Source organism: Pygoscelis adeliae, unplaced genomic scaffold (assembly GCF_000699105.1).
Source record: "Pygoscelis adeliae isolate BGI_AS28 unplaced genomic scaffold, ASM69910v1 Scaffold590, whole genome shotgun sequence".
Classification (NCBI taxonomy): domain Eukaryota; kingdom Metazoa; phylum Chordata; class Aves; order Sphenisciformes; family Spheniscidae; genus Pygoscelis; species Pygoscelis adeliae.
Window position 1 is genome coordinate 93,458 of NW_008823962.1, and position 18,189 is coordinate 111,646.

Consider the following 18,189-nt stretch of genomic DNA (forward strand, 5'->3'; position numbering starts at 1 on the left):
GCTAGGTGGAGCGCGCAGGCCAGGCCGGAGGGCCGCCCGCTTTGAGGCGGGTGCAAGTGCTCCCTCTCCGCTTCCATGGGCTTTGAAGGTTATCCGCTGCTCCCAAATCGTGTCGGGACTTGTCGCGAACCGAGAAGAGCGAGGCAGAGCTCTGGCGCAGGCGCTCAGCCGCAGGCTGTGAGCAAAGGTTAAGGCCAGGAGCTTAATTTAATTCCCCTTCCCAGCGCTGCAGTGTTTTGTACCTGTCGGTCTCCTCCCTCTGCTGCTGCGGGCAGCGTCTTCAGCCCTGGCTCCGGCTCTCCCTGCGATAAGGCAATTTAACCTTTTTGCTGCTCACCACCCCCTCACCTCGGAGCCTGACCCCAAGGCAGCGTCGCGTGTTGCTTTGCAAAAATCACTGAAGTGTTAAGAGACACAAACTGCGGAGTTTATTTATTGGAGACATTTCAAGTTCACACAGCTGAGAACACCAATGTTTGCACGAGATCAGCAGCGGTTACAATAGTGCATTACCCGCCCTTCCCTACAGGTGCTGTAGGCACGTGTGCAAGCGGAACTTCACTGAGCCCAGATCAGACACAAACTTTTAGGTTTAAACCCCCCCTGAGGTGCCCAGTTCCAGGTACTGCTACTGCCCACCCCAGCGAGGTTTCGGTGCTGCGCAGGGCTGTAGGTACAGAGCCGCGGTGCCCCCCAGCCGGCAGCCTGCTCGAGCCATTTGCGTTATTTAATAGCGTAGATGCCTCTCCCCCGCAGGGTGCTTCCCCTCAAAGCACCAGACATCTCCTGGTGCTCCTCCTTTGGCCATGGGAAACGCTGCCCAGAACCAAAGCGTAGAGCTGTTCCACCTGTATTCAGGGAATGATTTCTAGTTCGAAATAAGCCATTTTACAAGCAAGCCTTCATTTGCTGTTGGGATGAACAGTCCCTCCAGGCACGGGGCAGACTGGACTAAGCCTTGCAGAGCCATTTAGAAGAGCCCTTCAAGCGCTACCGGTAACGGGCGCTTTCCCCCAGCACAGAATGCAGCGTAAAGGCCCTTTACAGTTGCCGGCATGGCTGATCACGGACGTTCGAAAGAACCAGCCTTTGAGCAACCGGGTTCCCAACACCGTCTCCTCTCTCCAAGTGCAGGTACAAGCCCACCCCAGGGCTCTGGAGTTCCACCACACTCTAGACAGCGCTTCTATGATTGTAAGACTACAGCTGGATTTCACACACGTTTGTACGCAGCCTCATAAATAGCAGTCCCTTCTGTAAAACGCCTCTCGGAACACAGGCCGCGTATACTATTTTAACAATACAATTTATGGCTTCATTATAACTTAAGAAGATAAAACAGACAAAATATTGCACAGACAAACCCAGTGAACGCGAGGTTCCACATACGCACTGAGCCAGTGTGTGTAGTCACGCAGCATTCTTCATCTTTGACAGAAGACAGGTTGTGGGTAAAGAGGTTTGAAATAATTCAGATGCCATCAGCATGCAGTTAAACGTGCATCGGGGGCAGTGAAGTACACCGCTCTAAAAAGAAATCTGTCTCTCCCTCAGCAAGAAAATGGCAGTTCCTGATTGTTTTACATTCAGCTCAGGAAAAGAAAACTTTGGTTAAAACATAGTATGTAATATGGATTTAAGGGAGCATTGTATTGCCCTCGTAAAAATGGAAAGACAAAAAGTACGAAGCAGCGATGTTGAGGAATATCTCAGCGCTAGAACACAGACACAGGAAAACACTGGGCACGAACACGCTCACCACACTGCAGTATGAAGGCCAAAAAATACACAGTTAAGCAATTCAGAAGGGCCGCGTGATGACCGAGCCTCATTTATTTCAGCAGAACGCAGGGCATCCTCCCTGGGGATGGCGGCAGGGGAATCGCCCTCCAGCCTTGCTTCAGTCCACGGCACAAAGGCTCCGCGCTACTGCCGGAGCGCGTTCTCTGTTGTGGTAGGTGTATCCACATCCGCGTAAAACTGAGCGATTTGGTCTTTGTACTTCTGTGCCACCACCGGTCTCTTCAGCTTCATTGTTGGGCCTGTGGAAAAAATACAGCAGGAGGTTTTAACGGCGACAGTGCCATTTTGAGACACAAATCAATACTGGAGTGAAGCAAGCCTGGAGGAAGATTCGGAACACGTGAACAGACGTTGACTTCTAAATTTCTCTTTGCGATTAATAAAGTCTCCCTTCCTTCCCCTGTGGATAGAAACAGCACAACCATCCTGCAACAGCCAACGCGGAACCAAGGGTAAGCACTGCTCAGCTCAGTTCTGCCGGGCAGAAGTGGGAATTCATCCCACCCTCCCCAAAACTAGGACGTTGAAAAGCCACAGCGAGGAAGGGCCGTGGGTAGCTCTGTGCGTTGGGTTATGCTGTCTGTCCAACATCCAAGGAAGGGCTGACGGGGTAACCCCAACCACTCACCGAGCTCTCCGCCAAAGAGAGAAAAGTCCTTCTCCAGAAGGACCCACTTCTGGACTTTCTGAGCATTCGAGACAGCTCCCTCGTTGACTGCCGAAATTCCCTTCTGGATAGCCGCGTAGATTGCCTTGTCTTTGCTGCTGATGATTTCGGAGACTTTCGTAGCCTTGCTGCCCAGTTTTTGACAGTATTCAATAGCTTCTGGAGTGAGATCGTCTCCTGGCTCGCCAGTTTCTACATCTACTTTGCACTGCAAGACAAGTCAGAACAGGTAACTTTGTGTTGCTAAACGCTTGATTCCCTTCGTACTAATCAGCCTTACAGCCTTGGGAAGCCGCCCTGCCTCCTTCCCCACCCCGGGACCAGCTGATCAACCACCGCGATCTTCATACGCTTGACGCAAACACCGCTTCAGATGAAAACCTGTTGAGGCAAAACACAGACGAAACCCCTTCAGATCTCCGCGTGCTCGACAGCCGTGTCCATACCACGGAGCAAGGTGGGTACAGAGCTCATCTTCCAGATTCCTCCTGGGCTATCCCAAGTTGATCCCTTTTTTCTGGACCTTTTTTCTGGGCCGCAGCTTTAGTTCCCTGCATCCCACAGCAGCGTTAACAGTCTGCTGGAAGTCAACGCATGCGGCACCCGACCAGGACAAGCGCAGCACCGCCACCTCCAGGGCCTGGCTGGGCGTCTCTTGCGCAAGGGTGAGGAGGTTGGCAGTCAGTCGGTCTCAAGAACTAACGAGCAATTACCACTGCCCTGAAAAACCACCAGCCTGCAGGGTCTCCAGAGAGAAGTCAGTGCCGGCCACCCACAGGTGTGTCACCGTGGAGTTTAAAGCCAGTGTCTTAAAAAGAAATCGCTGACAGCTCGTTGCTGTCCAGACTGCTCCGGGAGACACTGAAAAATGGGCAAGGAAAGCAGAAGGGTTTCTTTTTTCAGTCTCCCTTTTAGGTCTTTTACTTCTGTTTCTTTCTGCCCTATGTGGTACAGAGAGAAACAGCTGCCCTGAACAACAGAAGAACCTGATCAAGTGGCAATGCTCATTTTTCTGTACAGTTACAACTGCTGTTTGCAACCCAGCTACAACAAGTCATACTCCAGGATGCCTCCTGTCTCTAGAAGACGCTGTAAAAACACGTAACAATTATCTTCCTCACTGGCATGAAACATTTAGCAACATAGGTGGATTCCCCTCCTGTTTTCCATTACCTTTAGCGTTAGAAGCATAGCGAGGAACTTTGCTTTGTCTCCAACCAGCATGGCATTGCTGAGGATGGGAACAGCATCTTTTACAGCATCCTCGATTGGAACGGGAGGAACGTTCTCACCTCCTGCAGTGATGATGAGCTCTGGAAAAGAATCATAGAATCATTAAGGTTGGAAAAGACCTCGAAGATCATCGAGTCCAATCATCAACCCAACACCACCATGCCCACTAAACCATGTCCCTAAGCGCCTCATCTACACGTCTTTTAAATACTTCCAGGGATGGTGACTCAACCACTTCCCTGGGCAGCCTCTTCCAATGTTTCACCACTCTTTCAGTAAAGAAATTTTTCCTCATGTCCAACCTAAACCTCCCCTGGCGCAACTTGAGGCCATTTCCTCTTGTCCTGTCACTTGTTACTTGGGAGAAGAGACCGACCCCCACCTCGCTACAACCTCCTTTCAGGTGGTTGTAGAGAGCGATGAGGTCTCCCCTCAGCCTCCTTTTCTCCAGGCTAAACAACCCCAGTCAAATCTTGATTAATGCTTAGAGCTTTTCCCCCTTCCCTCACAAGCTGAAATAACTTTATAGCTCCTTTGTGTCTACCGGATCAGTGAGTCTGTGTCCCAACACCCAGAGAAGGCAGCAAACCAGGAGGACTCCAGTCAGGCTAGGAGAGACGAGACCGAGGTGCGCATGCAAACAGCGCTGCAAAAGCTGCTCTGATGCTCCAGAGATGTTTGCAGTTTGGGAACATGGGGTGTGGCGTACGAGCACCTCAGTACCCTGCCACAGTCACCTCAGACTCTAAGGGATGTAAGTTGGTACCCAAGTTGTTCAGAAACTCAAGTAAAAAAATTTGCTGAGGCAAAGCAGAGTTTTTGAAGTTACAGTGTGATACAGAGCCGAGGAGAGCCTGCCTTTCCTGGCTGTCTTTTACAGGTTTCTGAAAGCAGCCCCTGTGCGTGACCATTTCTCTCTTGTTGATGACTGAAGTCTTGCATGAAATTGGATTTGTTTGGGGTTGGTCAAAGTGGTGTCCCAAGAACTGCATTGCTGCAAGCCATTTTCGCAACAGTGTTAAGCTATGTTTTCTCTTAGAGGTTGACTAGCAAAGTTAGCTGAAACTGGAGGGACCTGGACAGGTCCGGCACCGTAAAACAAGCCAACAAAGCATTAACTACTGCTTCTGAGATCAGAGGATTTCTTCCTTACTCTGCAAACACACAGTGGTTTCAGAGGTCATCCCTCTCCTCCCATCACACGCCGTGTCACATGCTCAGTGGCAGGACACGCTGCAGCCATATTCATATTTAAAACTTCAGAAGAAGTATTTAAACATTCTTCTGTGCAAGCCACAACCCCGTAACTAGCAGGGTCTGAACGAATCCTATCATAGTACTGCGTAACCTCAAGACAACAAAGGGAGGGGATGCATTACCTTTAATTCTGCCGGTGATGTAGAGGAATCCGTCTTTATCATGCTTGCCAAGGTCACCCGAATGCAGCCAGCCATCTTCATCAATTGCCTCTCTGGTTTTTTCTTCCATGTTCAAATAGCCCATGAAGATGTGCCTTCCCGAGAAGCAGATCTCCCCGTTGCCATCTCCATCTGGCTTATGAATCAGCGTCCGGCAGCCTGTGACTTCCCTTCCACAGCTTAAAGAGAACACAAACCCATGGCGTTTTTTATTTTTTTTTAATTCAATAGCTGAGCAGCAGAGTGAGATGACAGCAGTACCCTCTCAAGCTGAAGTGTTTGAACAAAGCCAGGCAGCTTTTTATTACAACTGCTTCAGCAAGGAACTTATAAACTTAAAAGGCATCTGCTTATCTAAGGGGAACTACAGAAAAAGTTGTTATTGCAGAGAGATCAGTGCTCACACACCTGGTGTTTTCCACTCATGGTTCTCAAACACCTGAGCTTTGAATTAGAAGATTTATGTGCCTGGCAGCAAGCTTTTACTGACGGCAATATTTAACTCTGCAGACTGAACCCATGGGGACTGAACAAGCCATTCAAAGCAACAGCACAGTCTCACTGCATTTATTCACTTGATGTTAAAGTGAACTGTAGGCTAGAGTTACTAATTCTTCCTTCTTCCCATCAATCCCTTGCTTCCTCCTCAGTTCCTAGAGAATCCAGGCCAAGTTAAATTTAAGTAACGCTGCTGTTGCCCACGGCAGGTCTCTTCATCTGCAAGATGTGGCCAAAGGAACTGGCTCCCTAGCGACTTTTTACTGGCAGCAAGACTCTGGGGATGAGCTGCGTCAGGCGAGACGGACATGCCAGATGCAGGAGAAACCTAAAAGCAGCTCTTCCTCCCAGCCAGCAGCGCTCTACTCGCAAAAAGGCGTGTACCTGGTAAGCTTGAACGCGTGAGGTAGAGAGATTGTGTGAGGCCCAGAGCTCTCGCTCATGCCGTACAGCTCGAACACAGGAATGTTCAGACTTAAAAAAAATTCCAGCGTCTCTCTGGTGATGGGAGCAGCCCCCGTGTAGCACTTTGTGCACCGGTCCAGCCCAATGGCCTTCCGCACTTTCTTGTACACCAAGTGCCTGGCTAAGCGGAAGTTCACCGGGACTTCAGAATACCTGTAGGAGAAAACCGGTTACAAGATCTCAGTCACCAAGCAGAATTTCTCCCCCTTCCTCCTTTCATCTTCCTCCTATTTTAGTTTATTCAGTAAAAAAATTAATTACTTCCCCCTCCAGCCCTTGCTGCTCACCCTCTGGTCCAAGCGCCACATTTGGCTTTTAACTGTCCGTAAGTCTGGCCTGTTACACGGGATCTAATTCCTGATCTGACAGTAAAGTTCTCCTCATGTTCGTAACATCCCTTAAGTGTAGTTCAGAATTACCCGTTCATCCGCTTCAGGTTTGTCTGCAGCCCGACTCCCTTGGCCCACGATGCCACTTTTCTTCTGAGTGCTGACGATTTTGCGCCTATGGATTTCATTTTTTCTTCCATTTTTTCCCAGACACGAGGAACTCCCAAAAAAGCAGTTGGCCTCACTTCCCGCAGGGTGTCTACCAAGGTGCCCTGAGCAAAGCAGAATTTAATACAGCTTTCAAGAGTGCTTCACTGTAGATTTCAGGTCAGCACTGGTCACTAGCCGAAGCTTAGGACTCTGCCATTAATTTTGAGGACTTGCTCATTTTCAGCTGCAGAGCCAGGAGAAAGGAACCCCAGGAGCATTCAAATGCCACAGTGCTTTTGAGAAGACAGCAAGGGTCGACGCTTTCGGTGCCAGCGCTGACACAGCGCCAAGAGAAGAATCGTTCTCTTCTCAGGACACAGATTTAATGGTGGTGGCATTTTGCAATGTGGACAGAGCAAATACAAAGCCGTTGCTCAACCAAGCTGTCGGGGCGGAGAACTGGTGTCAGGTGAGACACCAAGAAGGCTCCTAGTTGTGAAGTGCTTGGTCAGCTCATCCTAGCTTGCCATACAGGGTCAAAAGGCAAAGGTCAGAGTGGCTACACTCATCAAACCAACAAACCCTTAAGCAGGAGCAGTTGGTCACTACGCAAATAAACCGAGTTAGCACAGCTTTTGGAATCGTGAGGTAAGTCAGCCACGTTTGTTTTAAATCACCCACCCCAGCTACAAGCAGGTGTAGGATTTTTATTCTCTTACGTTTTTACCTTTAATGCATCTGGTTGAGCAAAGAAAACTTGTACGCCAAATGTCATTGCCGACCAAATATCTGACATCTGTGCAGCAATATGACTGAGGGGCAGATAGCTGACCACCAGTTCCTGCTTCTCCTTAGCATCTGTCAGCATTATGAAACGCCCTGCCGCCGATGCCGTCCACGTCAGCTGTAACGAGAACCCACATCAGTATTACGTGACCCACATCAGTATTGCGTGGCAGCGCTTCCGAGCAGGCACAACACAGAACACGCAGCTCACGAAAGTCTGACTTCCCGTGATCTCAACACCGGGCATGTTTTTCAGCTGATCTCCACCCTCCCTCAGCACCCACGTAAGGTCACAGAATGGACGTTTATACAGAAAGATACTTACATTGTCGTGACTGAGCATTACTCCCTTTGGCTGTCCAGTTGTCCCCGAGGTATATATTAGTGTACAGCACTGGTTAGGCTTCTGCGACTCAATGATTTCACGGAGCTGAGTATCTGGAACATCTTTGCCAAGGTCCATGAACTCACTCCACTGTATATATAAGAGAAGAGCTCGATCACTTTGTAGGCTATCATTCACATGTGAAATTAAACCCTTTGCTACGCATGAAGAGAAGGAAACTGTTTCCTACGTCCAAACCTCTGGCAGAATCTGGATGAGGTTGTAAATATGCACTGTCAGTCCCACAATGTTTTCTGGCTGCCACAAGAGGCGTGGCGAGAGCAGAAGAGGAGACGGATCCACCCTGAAGAAGCTCACTAGCTCTGTAGCAACCCTGGCGTTCACTGGGAGTGTCCAGTTGAAGTAACTGTGGGACCCGAGGCTGCCTTGCAGAGGTCAGTACGCTAACACCCTCCCTTACAACATGGATTATCGAGACTTGAACAACAGTAGACATCTGCTGCTTCGGTGAGGCAAGCAATCCCTCACAAAAACCAACATAAGCTCACACGATGACAGTCCTGTGGAAGGTGATGGTTGCTTGCAAGCCATCAGCTGAACACAGTATTTACACGCCATTAAGCCGCCCAGTACTTACGGAGTACAGATTTGGTCTCTTCTCTTTTAGCTCTTCCCCATACTGGATAATAGCTTTCAGATGAGGTAGTTTATGCTGAATCTGTTTTAAGAAGGGAAATTCGTGAGAAGGAGCAAATCCTGCCTGTCCCTTTTAGGCCTAAGTAACCCACCATTTAACATGCTACTGCTACTTGCCATTTTAAGCTAAGAGAATCTCATCTGTGTTATTGAAAGAGAACGGGGAAGCCTCACCAGAGACAGTAATCATTTAGACTGGGATGTTGCCAGACAACCTAGGGGATGCTCAATTGTTCGTTTTGGCTTCTCATATTTTAAGCTCGAGGCTTTGCTAAGCTGTGGAACCACCGTTTAACCTCTCGTGAGATTTAGCACTAGTGACTACTCATCTGGCTTGAACAGGGAGCACACCAAGTAGGCTCGATCAGTTCACCTCTGCTTTCAGATGCAGCATTTCCCTCAGGTATTACCCTCCCACAGCATTTACCCTCCCAAATCTGTCGATAGGATGCTGTAGCCCCCAGCCATTTAAAAAGTATATTTACTTCTAAGATTTTCTGCAGCTGTTTATGGTTTTCCACAACCAGAACATTAGCACTACAGTTCTCTGCTACATAATGACAGGCCTCAGGAGAGTTTGTAGTGTAGATACCAACAGCAAATCCACTACAAAAGAAAAGGAAAAAAAACAAAACAGAAAAGCAAAATACAGAATTAGAGGATAGGCAGAGTTGCTGGCAAAATTCAGACCATTTCAAACTTTAACGGAGGAAAAACTTTAGGAAGAATATCCCATGAAACAACAACAAAAAGTGGAGGGCTTAATTCCAAGAGCAAAGGTTCTGTTCCGGGGCATGGGAAATGTCAGAATGCTGTAAGGGACCAAAATGTCTCAGGTGGAAGAAGGCTATCAAAATCCAGTGCTGTGATTCTCTGGCATTTCCCATCATATTTTTAATCACAGTGTAAGTGAGCATGGTTTTGGATTAACCTACTGTTCATCTTAGTTTGAGAGAAGCACCTGGCTAAAAAAAATAAATTAATTTTTGTCTCATTAATTTATAATGAAGTAAAGAGAGAGTTTAGGTCCTAGCTATCTTCATTAAATTCAAATATAAGCAGTTGGTTTTGTTCTGTTTTTTTGTGGTTTGTTTGGTTTTTTTTAATCAAAAACTGCTTCTCGCATGAATACTGAAATTACTATCTGAATGCTAAAGCAAAATGCATGCCAAGAGACAACACTCATTCTTACCCTGCAAGGATAGCTCCAATGTCAGCGATAAACCACTCTGCAGAATTAAATCCCAAGATGCACACTCCATGGAAACGCTCTAGTCCCAGCTGTAAACAAGAGATGAGATTACAGCAATCTTGTTTTTCCTTTGAAGAATGCTTAGAGTTAATTTACAGATCTCTGCTGCGAGCACAATGTCAAGGGAAAAGTTCATGATATTATATACAGTAATTCACACTGAAAAACTTCCCAAGACCTAATATGGAACCAGTTAGGTTTCACGTCAGACACTGTCCCGCTTTATCAGTAGGCAGGAAAAAAAGGATTTGCTTAGGTCTGCACTCGGTATGACTAGCTCACTGATGCTAACGGTATTATAAAATTGCAATCCAGGTAGTTATCAGTTCCCTTTGGGCTGGGAACGAGAAGGTAAGAGATTAAGTTAGACAACACCTATTGAGACATTTAGTCACTTAGTACAAGTTAGATGTGTCAGATATCAATAATGACACAAGCAACAAGCTCCAGTGACAGTCAGAGGCACTTTGCTATGAAATTCCAGCTGTCCAAGTCCCAGTCTTCGAATCTCCTCGGCCATTCTCTGGTTTTGTCCCAGAGTCGAAGTACATAGGCTGGAAGATCCCACCATAGGACTAAAAACAAGAGTGGCCTTAACTTCAAGAAATAAAGACTTCATAATGATAACAGTAAGTACATGTAATGTTGGTTTCTCTCTCTGAGTGTCTTAATTCCCAACAGTACAGGCAAAAGGCTCAGCCAGTTTGGACATTTAAGTCTCATTCATAAGCATCCCTTCAAGTTTTTTCTTAGAAAGATTAAAATTTACATGCCTCATGAGGGGTGTTGTCCAGGTTTCACACATACCTCAAACACCTCTCTTCAAATGTTTCCTTACGCACTTTTTGGTAGTTGAATGTGGAAGCAACTGGCAAGAAATTCAAACAAAACCACTGAGGCAATTACTAAGTTGTTCATGGCACGTTCAGGTATTTCCCTGTCACTTTAAGACTCACTCAGAGAATTTGCAGGTTTAAGATACAGTTGACCACAGCCATTTCAGCAGTTAAATTCACTGAATGTGAAGGAGGAGCAGAATTCATCAAAAGCTTACCTTCAGAAAGCTTTTTGCTGCTTTCCAGCACTCATCATAGTACATCTTGTACGTTAGTTTTATCCACTGGCCACCCTTCTTGGATGCAAGGGCATAATAATCACCATATTTACTAGCAGCTTCCTGGAATAGCTCATGAACGGTCTTTGGTGCCTCACTGCCTATGCCCTGTTCATCCATCCTCAGTCTGACCTCTCCATCTCGTCGCGCTGTCCACACACTGGAGGTAGGAGGTGAAGAGGCTGGTTTGAAAGAAAAGTGTTCAGCATCTTATATTTAGAAACAGCTTGCTGCCGTAACAGAAATATAAATACAAGAATCAAACATATGAAAGCAAATGCTAATATACCCCCTCCCACCCCCCTTTTATTCTTGGCACGTTTGCCATACAACTCCCAGTATTTTAGATCAGGACTAATAGATGAAGCTTCTAAAGCACTTTCAAGATTTTGTTAAACATTTCCCATTTACATCCCCCTCTAACCTGCTTTGCTGCCCTAAAGCTCTTGTACCGGTAAGGCGGCAGCTTCCTGCAACAATCACACACACTGTGCTTTGTTGTTGTTGGTGGTTTTTGTTTTTTTTTTTTTTTTCAAGGAGGACTGACCTTAGTACATTGTTACCTGGTACATAAGCATTAGTCAGTGACACCACCTATTTTACTCCTTGAAGCACATCCGTGCTTTAAAGTCGAAGTTCAAGATCCTGCAATTTGAGTTTCTTCTGCCTTTGTTATGGTGTGATAAATTCCTCTCTCATTTCAATAATAATTTTATGCACACCACAGTAACTAAAAGTTCTTTCCACTTACCTTTGAAGCCAAGCGTGTCTGTCTGACATCCCTCTGTCTTAACATCTTCAACTGTCTCAGTGTTGTGGACCTCAACAGTTCTGCAAGGCAAAAGCAATTAGCCCTGGATAGGCTTTAGCACACTGGCTGAAGAACATGCTTGCTCCATCACTTAATTGTATTAGTCCTTAGATGTCAAACAAGGATTAGTGGTTCCTGATGTTCTGCAGGTGACTTTATTCATTTTACTAGCCTGCATGGCTACGGCAACGAAACAGGTCCCTCTCAGAGAGTGTGCAAGCTTTGCCTGTACCGCTTTTAAACACATGTATGTTGTCCTAATTGTAGCTATCATTTCAGATAAGCTGCAGAAGAATCCATAAACGTGTCATCCAGAAAACAGCGATAATTTAATACCACAGGTCTGCTCTAGGTGCCTGAAACAAAGTCTACAGCAGTGAGGAGGAGGGGGGCAGGAAGGGGCACACGGATCTGGTGCTGCAATGTGTGTGCAACACGCCAGTCTCACGAAGGGGAGGCCGCAGCGGCCTCACTCCTGTGCAGTACAGCGATCCCCCCGGCTAGTCACCCTGTGGGAAAACCCACAGAGATTTCCTGCAGGAGGCCAGGCCAGCTGAAGAGCAGGAAATTGATTTAACAGGAAATCTTGTTCTTAGGTATTCCTAGTAAAGTTAGCGCATCGAGCTCCCACCAAATGTTTGTATAGAAATGGAAACAGGCACATCCCCCGTCTACTTCAGCCACGCTCCTCACCAGAACTTGTCTGCGGTGCCAGCAGAAAGTTGCCCCTTTTCTTTTCATCCTTGCAAGATCTGGTGAGATGCTACCTGCCCACGTTTCTAGAACAATGTTCTTCCTCCGTCCCTTCTCGAGATGGACTTTCTCCCAGCCGTAAGTCATGAGGATAAGGAATAATCAAGTCACGTGTCCCACTTCAGACCACAGGCTGGAAACCAGACCCTGTGAGATTCCGTACTGGAGTTCCTGTGCTCTGCTCCCTAGAAGGACATCCCACCCTCCAACCTACAGGCAGATGATGCTTGTTCCCCTACCCTGGGCAATACCGTTTGTACCGTCAGCATAGCACTAAGGTCCAAGTTCTAGCCGACCCAAGGTTATACTCCAGAGAACCAAAATTCCCATCTTGCCTTGCCAAACAGCCCCACCGGGGCCCTTCGCTCCAGGCCATCATGAAGATGTTTGTTTCCTCATGCCAGTGCTAGGTGTTTACTCTTCCACATGGCAACGTTTGGTGCAAGGTTTCTCTCTAGCACCGACTCCCGGGTCTTCTAGAAGGACTGCAGGCCCCTGACATCACAACAGCCCCAACCCTCCGCAGGGGCAGCTTTGGGGCAAAAAGAAGCCCTGACATCTCTGCCCGTCCTGCACAGGCAGGAGCTCCTCTGGTCCCATGCAAACTCCTCAGCCTAATCCAGGCAGGGCTCCCACCGAGCCCCGCATCTACTATACCAAAGAGAAGACAAGTCAGCACAAGGCACTGTGTGAATTTCAGTGTAAGGCGTAAATCGCTTCCCTCTGTTTTACACTTTCTCTGAATTTCTAGGGGATAGTCAACTATTACTGCTTTGGGCATATGAAAAAGTTTAAGGCATAGAGAAGATTTGACTTGGCTACTCCCATGTACTGTCCAAAACCAGAACGGCTTCACCTAACTAATCTGCAAGCCAGAAACCAGAGGGAAGTGAATATTTTTTTTTCCTTTATTTCCCCCAAAGGGATTACAAGATGTTCCCTACTACGCATTTCCTCCTCATTTTTCAGCACAAATTAATCCTCAGTTGCAACAGTTCTGCACCATTTCTCCACCAGCTTTTATGATCAAAGCATGCAAATGACCCAGTAATATCAGCAAAAAAGCCCCAGCTATTTCCCTTACAGTGAATCAAGTCATCTTTTTCTCCCCCTTACTACATGTAATTCAAATGCAGCCTGAAAAAAATTAGGTAAAGAGTTTTTTGTCAGCTATATCCCATTACCCTGTGGTGAGATATTGACCCTTAACTACTAATCTCCTCTTTAGTAAGAGGCTGCTTAGATTTACAGACAGACTAACAAGAGTCTGATAAAAATCAGCATAGGTACTGCACACAAACTATCCCCTACAGAGGCACGCCTCTCTGTTTACAGTACAGCAACACTTCACAAACAATGTAGTACCTCCTCGGTCTTCTAAGTATTTGATCAGTGCCCTCCCACTTACATAGAATTAACAATTACGCAAAGTTCCTTTATAAAAGGTGATCTTTCTGACTACGCAGAATATTCTACCATTCCTGTGCTTTAAGTTTATATTAAACGCACACTACTTCAAGCTCTGTACTCCGCGTGGTAGCTCTGTACAGCAAATTTAATTCTGTTCCTCTTCTTTTGAGAGGGTGAGATTGTAGATTCAGCTTTTGGAAGTTGTAACAAATGTTTGAAATGTCTTCCAAAAAAATCTTAATTAATCTAAGTAAACATGATAGAATACAAACTATATCCTATGTATACAGGTCACCACAGAGAAAATAAAATCTTAAATTACACAAACCTGGGTGAAGAGTTGAGCAGTACATCATCCAGAGACAGCCCGCAGTTCCCTTGAGGATCCGAAGTAAAATAAGCCGTGGGGACTGGTTCCGCAAGTGCCATACGTGCGTCTGACTCACACAGCATTGTCCCTGTAAAAACAGGTTTTAAAAATTAAAATACAATCAAATGCTACAGTAAAATCAGCTTCCATTAATGCAGCTATCGGACCAAGGCAATCCCAAAGCAGACATGACTCACGACTGCTGTATTTGCATGAAATACAGTAAACTCTCACAGCGGACGCAGCGCACCCCGCATCGCGCTCGGTTCATTCGAAAACCTGATCAGCAGCAGATGATAAACCCATTCCCACATCCAAAAACGTGCGTGACAACTACGGCTTTGAAAGAGCACCGCGAGCCGAACAATTTAAATTTCATACTCCCTTCGCCCCAAAACGCTCCCGGCTCGGCTCTCAGACCACCCCCCACCACCACCACCCCAAACCCGGGCCCAGCCTTACAACGCATTGCCTCTGCCTTTGTGCAGCCTCTCCTCCCGCAGCCGCTCCGGACCAGCGCCGCCGACGTGCAATAGCCTTTATTTTTAAACTAGCGCCCAGGAGGCAGATCTGGAGCATCTTATGTCATGTGCTGCCTGCCTCGCAATTGGAAGCGGCTCGTCACCCCACACCGCCGCCTCTTAAGGAAGCTCTAGCCCCACGCCTGCCCACCAGCCTCGGGCGCAGCAGGGCTTTGGGGTCCCCCTCAGGGGACGCAGCCCCAGGACACCCCGGAGATTTAACCTGTTCTCGTAAAAACCAGCGCTTTGGCAGCCGTTGTGTTTTCAGCGGCGTAGCTCCTACGCCGCTCTCAGTACTTTGTCGTTAGGGGATTTCGTCACCTAAACGACATGTTTTCTAACGCTGAAAGCAGCATTGGTTTTATTTAAGGTTTACATTCGTCAAAAGCTTTTGATGCTTATGACTTGACAGGCTGAGCCTTAATTGTTTCAAGGAATTTCTAACTGATTGGAGATGAATCTCATTATCCTTGATCTTTTTAAGAAGTGGATTTTAGCATGCTAGTTTGTACCTGCATTAGACAGATGCAATTTAAAGCAGGCAATGTGAAGAGCACGTTTGCCTGAAGGACGACAGACAGGAGCAAAAGGAAAGAGCCCTTTTATCTAATGACTCCGACACAGCCCAGCTGCAGCCTTCTGCCTCTGATGGGTGGGGAAAGCCAAGTCCAGCCACAATTCACAGCAGGCAGACCTGCCTCCAGCCCAGGAAAGCACATCCCCCCCCCTTCCGCTTCCTCATCTACCCAAGGACACGTTGCTGCTCACACCACGCTCTGCTACAGGCTACAATTCACAATGCAAAAATAGTTTAATTCACAAGCAGCTGAGAAAGGGATGTCTCCAAAAATCCCATCTCTGAATCTCCGAGATAATTGGCAGACGTCGCCCAACGCCCCATTCTAGGCTAAAACACCAGAGCGGTTTATTCTGGGTTTTTTTTTAATAAGACAGCTGTGAGAAAAAGGGCATTATCTCTACAGAGCAGCCCAGTGCTAGGAGCAGCCACTCAGACCTGTGAAACCTGGGTTTAGTTCCCTCCCCAGCCTGGAGGAACTCAAACCCACATCTAGAAGAGCATGACGGTTACCAGACTGCATGGTGCCTGCTGGAGGTGTCACCACCGCCCCTCTTGCTCAAGGAGAGTCCTAGGCACAAGGCGAGGAGGAACGTACCGTAGAAGCTGTCATCAGGCCTGACCCCCTTTCGCAATACTGTACCCACATGCCCTCCCCAGCACCCCACGATAAGGAGTTTAAGGCTCCCCTGCGTCCCTGAAGGAAGCTTTTCTTTCTGCACTAATTATAGCCTTTCTCCTGCCATCTGCTCTTGAATACAGCAAGAAAGTTTCAAGGCTAAGGGTGAAGGTGTCCTCACAGCAGCTATCTCGCAGCACAGCCTGGCAAGCTCTTGGGCAGCAGAGGTTGGTTGGAAACACGTTGGGCAAAGAAAGGCAGAAGTCTCATCTCCCAGGCAAGCGTTGCGGCTGGTAGGCTGCGGGTTTGTGCCTCACCCCCAGTCACTCAAGAGGAAAAAGCGCTTCACAGTGGAGACCGTAACTGCATGCTGCCCTCGCTGCACTGTGCACGTGCTCTTCACCGAGACCCCCTGTATGGGGCAAAACCCTGACAGCAGGGTCTCTCGCTGATGGGCGTTCGGTTCCCAAGTGTGGGCACACCAGGTATGGCACAACGATCAAGGACACGAGGCTGCACGACTTGAAAGTCCAGGGAGGCACACCAGGACATCACTGTCACCATCACGTCCAGTGGGATGGGTTCTTCAAGGAGAATCTAGATGTTAATGCCACGTGGCCCTCAGCACCTGGAGAGCAGCAGCACCTCCCTGCACAAGCAGCAGCAGAACTTCTGGAGCGCCCAGGTACACTTGCACCATGAAACAGAAAGCTGAAGCGCAACCTGGTTGTGCAAGTTTCCTTGTGAACACAGGCCATGGGAATCCCAAGTCAGTCATGCATTTTATATAACACATTTAGGTTAGAAACAAAGATCTGCCAATACCTATACTCTCACTAGCTCTGCTAAGCACCGCAGCTAGCCCCTTCCTTCTCTGACGCTCAGTTACAAACACAGCTATGCTACACGAGCCACTGGAAAGCACACGCACGCTCACCAGAGCCAGGCTTAACACTCAGGGTAGCTTAGCGGGGGTGAACGGGATCACGAATGATCCTCTCCTGCCCCACACTGTTTCCAGAGGAGTTAACACACTGTGATGCACCACAGACTTTCAGGAACATGAAGAACATGCACCCAAACAAAAACCTGCTGAAAGAAACCTCCCTTTTAATTAAGCCTGTGTGACAACTTAAGTCATTTAAGTACAAAGCGTCTTCTGCTTTGAGGGAGCACTGTGTCCTAGAAGAACTGGAAGTTGGTGAACAATTCCAGCGAAACCACTGCGGAGCTTCGCTGACAAAACAAAATAAGAGTCTGACTACGTGCGAACTCGTGACAGTCAACGGGACAGGAGTGAAGGTTTCGTTTATAACAGGCTCTGAACACACCTCTACTTAAAACACACATAGAGCTTCAAAAACATCAGTTCAAATTCAAATTACTGAGTATGTTCATCAGCCATCTTAACATTTTCCAGCACAGCCCACTTTGCCTCCTGTTGCTGATTTCTCTTCTTTTTACCGGTAAAGACACCGCGTCTGATCCGGTCCAACTGTCACTGTGCAGATCAGCTTTAGGAGATTGCCACATTATCTCGCCGTCTTCCCACACTTCCACCAAAACTGAAACTTGGCATTTTGTTCCTTTGTCTTCTTTAAAGATTTATTAAGCGAGGAAACAGAAGCTGAGCAACCCACTCTTCCTCTTTTAGATAAATTCCGTTTTTAAAAGGGCAGCGACAAAAACTTCCTAAGCACTAAACGTTTTCTCCTTGGCAGAACCATTGACCACAGGCCAGCGTACGGCTGTGCTGGGAAATTATCTGATGCCCTCCTGATGCAGGAGCAGAGGGAACACAAGGAAAAATAACCCCAACCCCTATAAGGACGATACCGTGCCAAAGATCTTGAAGAAACGACATTGCAGGCAGACATTTGACTCCCCCGCAGCGCCTTCAGAGCTGAACTTTGGCCGAACAAAGCTGCCCACAGACCAGCACTTCGTCAGCTAGACCCAGGGCTTGCCCACCCCGAGAAGGGCACCGGCGTGGGCTGACACCAGAGGCGTCGGGCACTGTGACGTTCCTCAGCCACGTAGGCCACCGCGTAACTCATCATTCTAAATTTTCTGCAGATTGCTGGGGAATTCACCTAAAATATCCCAGTGTCCTGGAGGAGCGATGTGACTCACCAGGAAGCTGTTCTAAGTTCCTCTTTCCTAAACTGCTGTTTGCTTTACCACGCCATCTGCGCTCCTTTGCCCGTGGACGGGAAATCCCCTGACGCAGAGAGCGAGAAAGCGCAGGGCTGTATTTTGAGGGACACACCACCCGTGTTCCTGCCAGCCTCCACACCGCACCAGGCTTCATCGTCACTTGACGCCCAGCCCGGCTCGGAGCCGGCGGCCCCGGCGGGACCGGGGCATCCCC

At 47.8% G+C, this 18,189-nt stretch overlaps 1 protein-coding gene across 1 annotated transcript; it reads right to left on the reverse strand.

Moving 5' to 3' along the window:
- Nucleotides 1-1,115: 1,115 nt before the first annotated feature.
- On the reverse strand, nucleotides 1,116-14,622 carry ACSBG2 (acyl-CoA synthetase bubblegum family member 2). The gene is made up of 15 exons (XM_009323269.1): nucleotides 14,564-14,622; nucleotides 14,060-14,189; nucleotides 11,509-11,588; nucleotides 10,698-10,939; nucleotides 9,584-9,672; nucleotides 8,877-8,997; nucleotides 8,333-8,413; nucleotides 7,675-7,824; nucleotides 7,291-7,467; nucleotides 6,504-6,685; nucleotides 6,004-6,237; nucleotides 5,083-5,300; nucleotides 3,644-3,783; nucleotides 2,432-2,678; nucleotides 1,116-2,042 (listed from the first exon to the last, which is right to left on the reverse strand). Exons 1-15 carry the CDS (start codon nucleotides 14,568-14,570, stop codon nucleotides 1,927-1,929), a joined length of 2,214 nt encoding a protein of 737 aa, XP_009321544.1. The 5' UTR covers nucleotides 14,571-14,622; the 3' UTR covers nucleotides 1,116-1,926.
- Nucleotides 14,623-18,189: the final 3,567 nt, after the last annotated feature.

Coding starts and splice junctions, on each gene's coding strand:
- ACSBG2 (XM_009323269.1), bottom strand. Junction 8,998..9,583: donor ATTGGAGCTATCCTTGCAGG/GTAAGAATGAGT, acceptor TTTCTTTTGTAG/TGGATTTGCTGTTGGTATCT. Junction 8,414..8,876: donor AGCTGCAGAAAATCTTAGAA/GTAAATATACTT, acceptor TTCTTAAAACAG/ATTCAGCATAAACTACCTCA.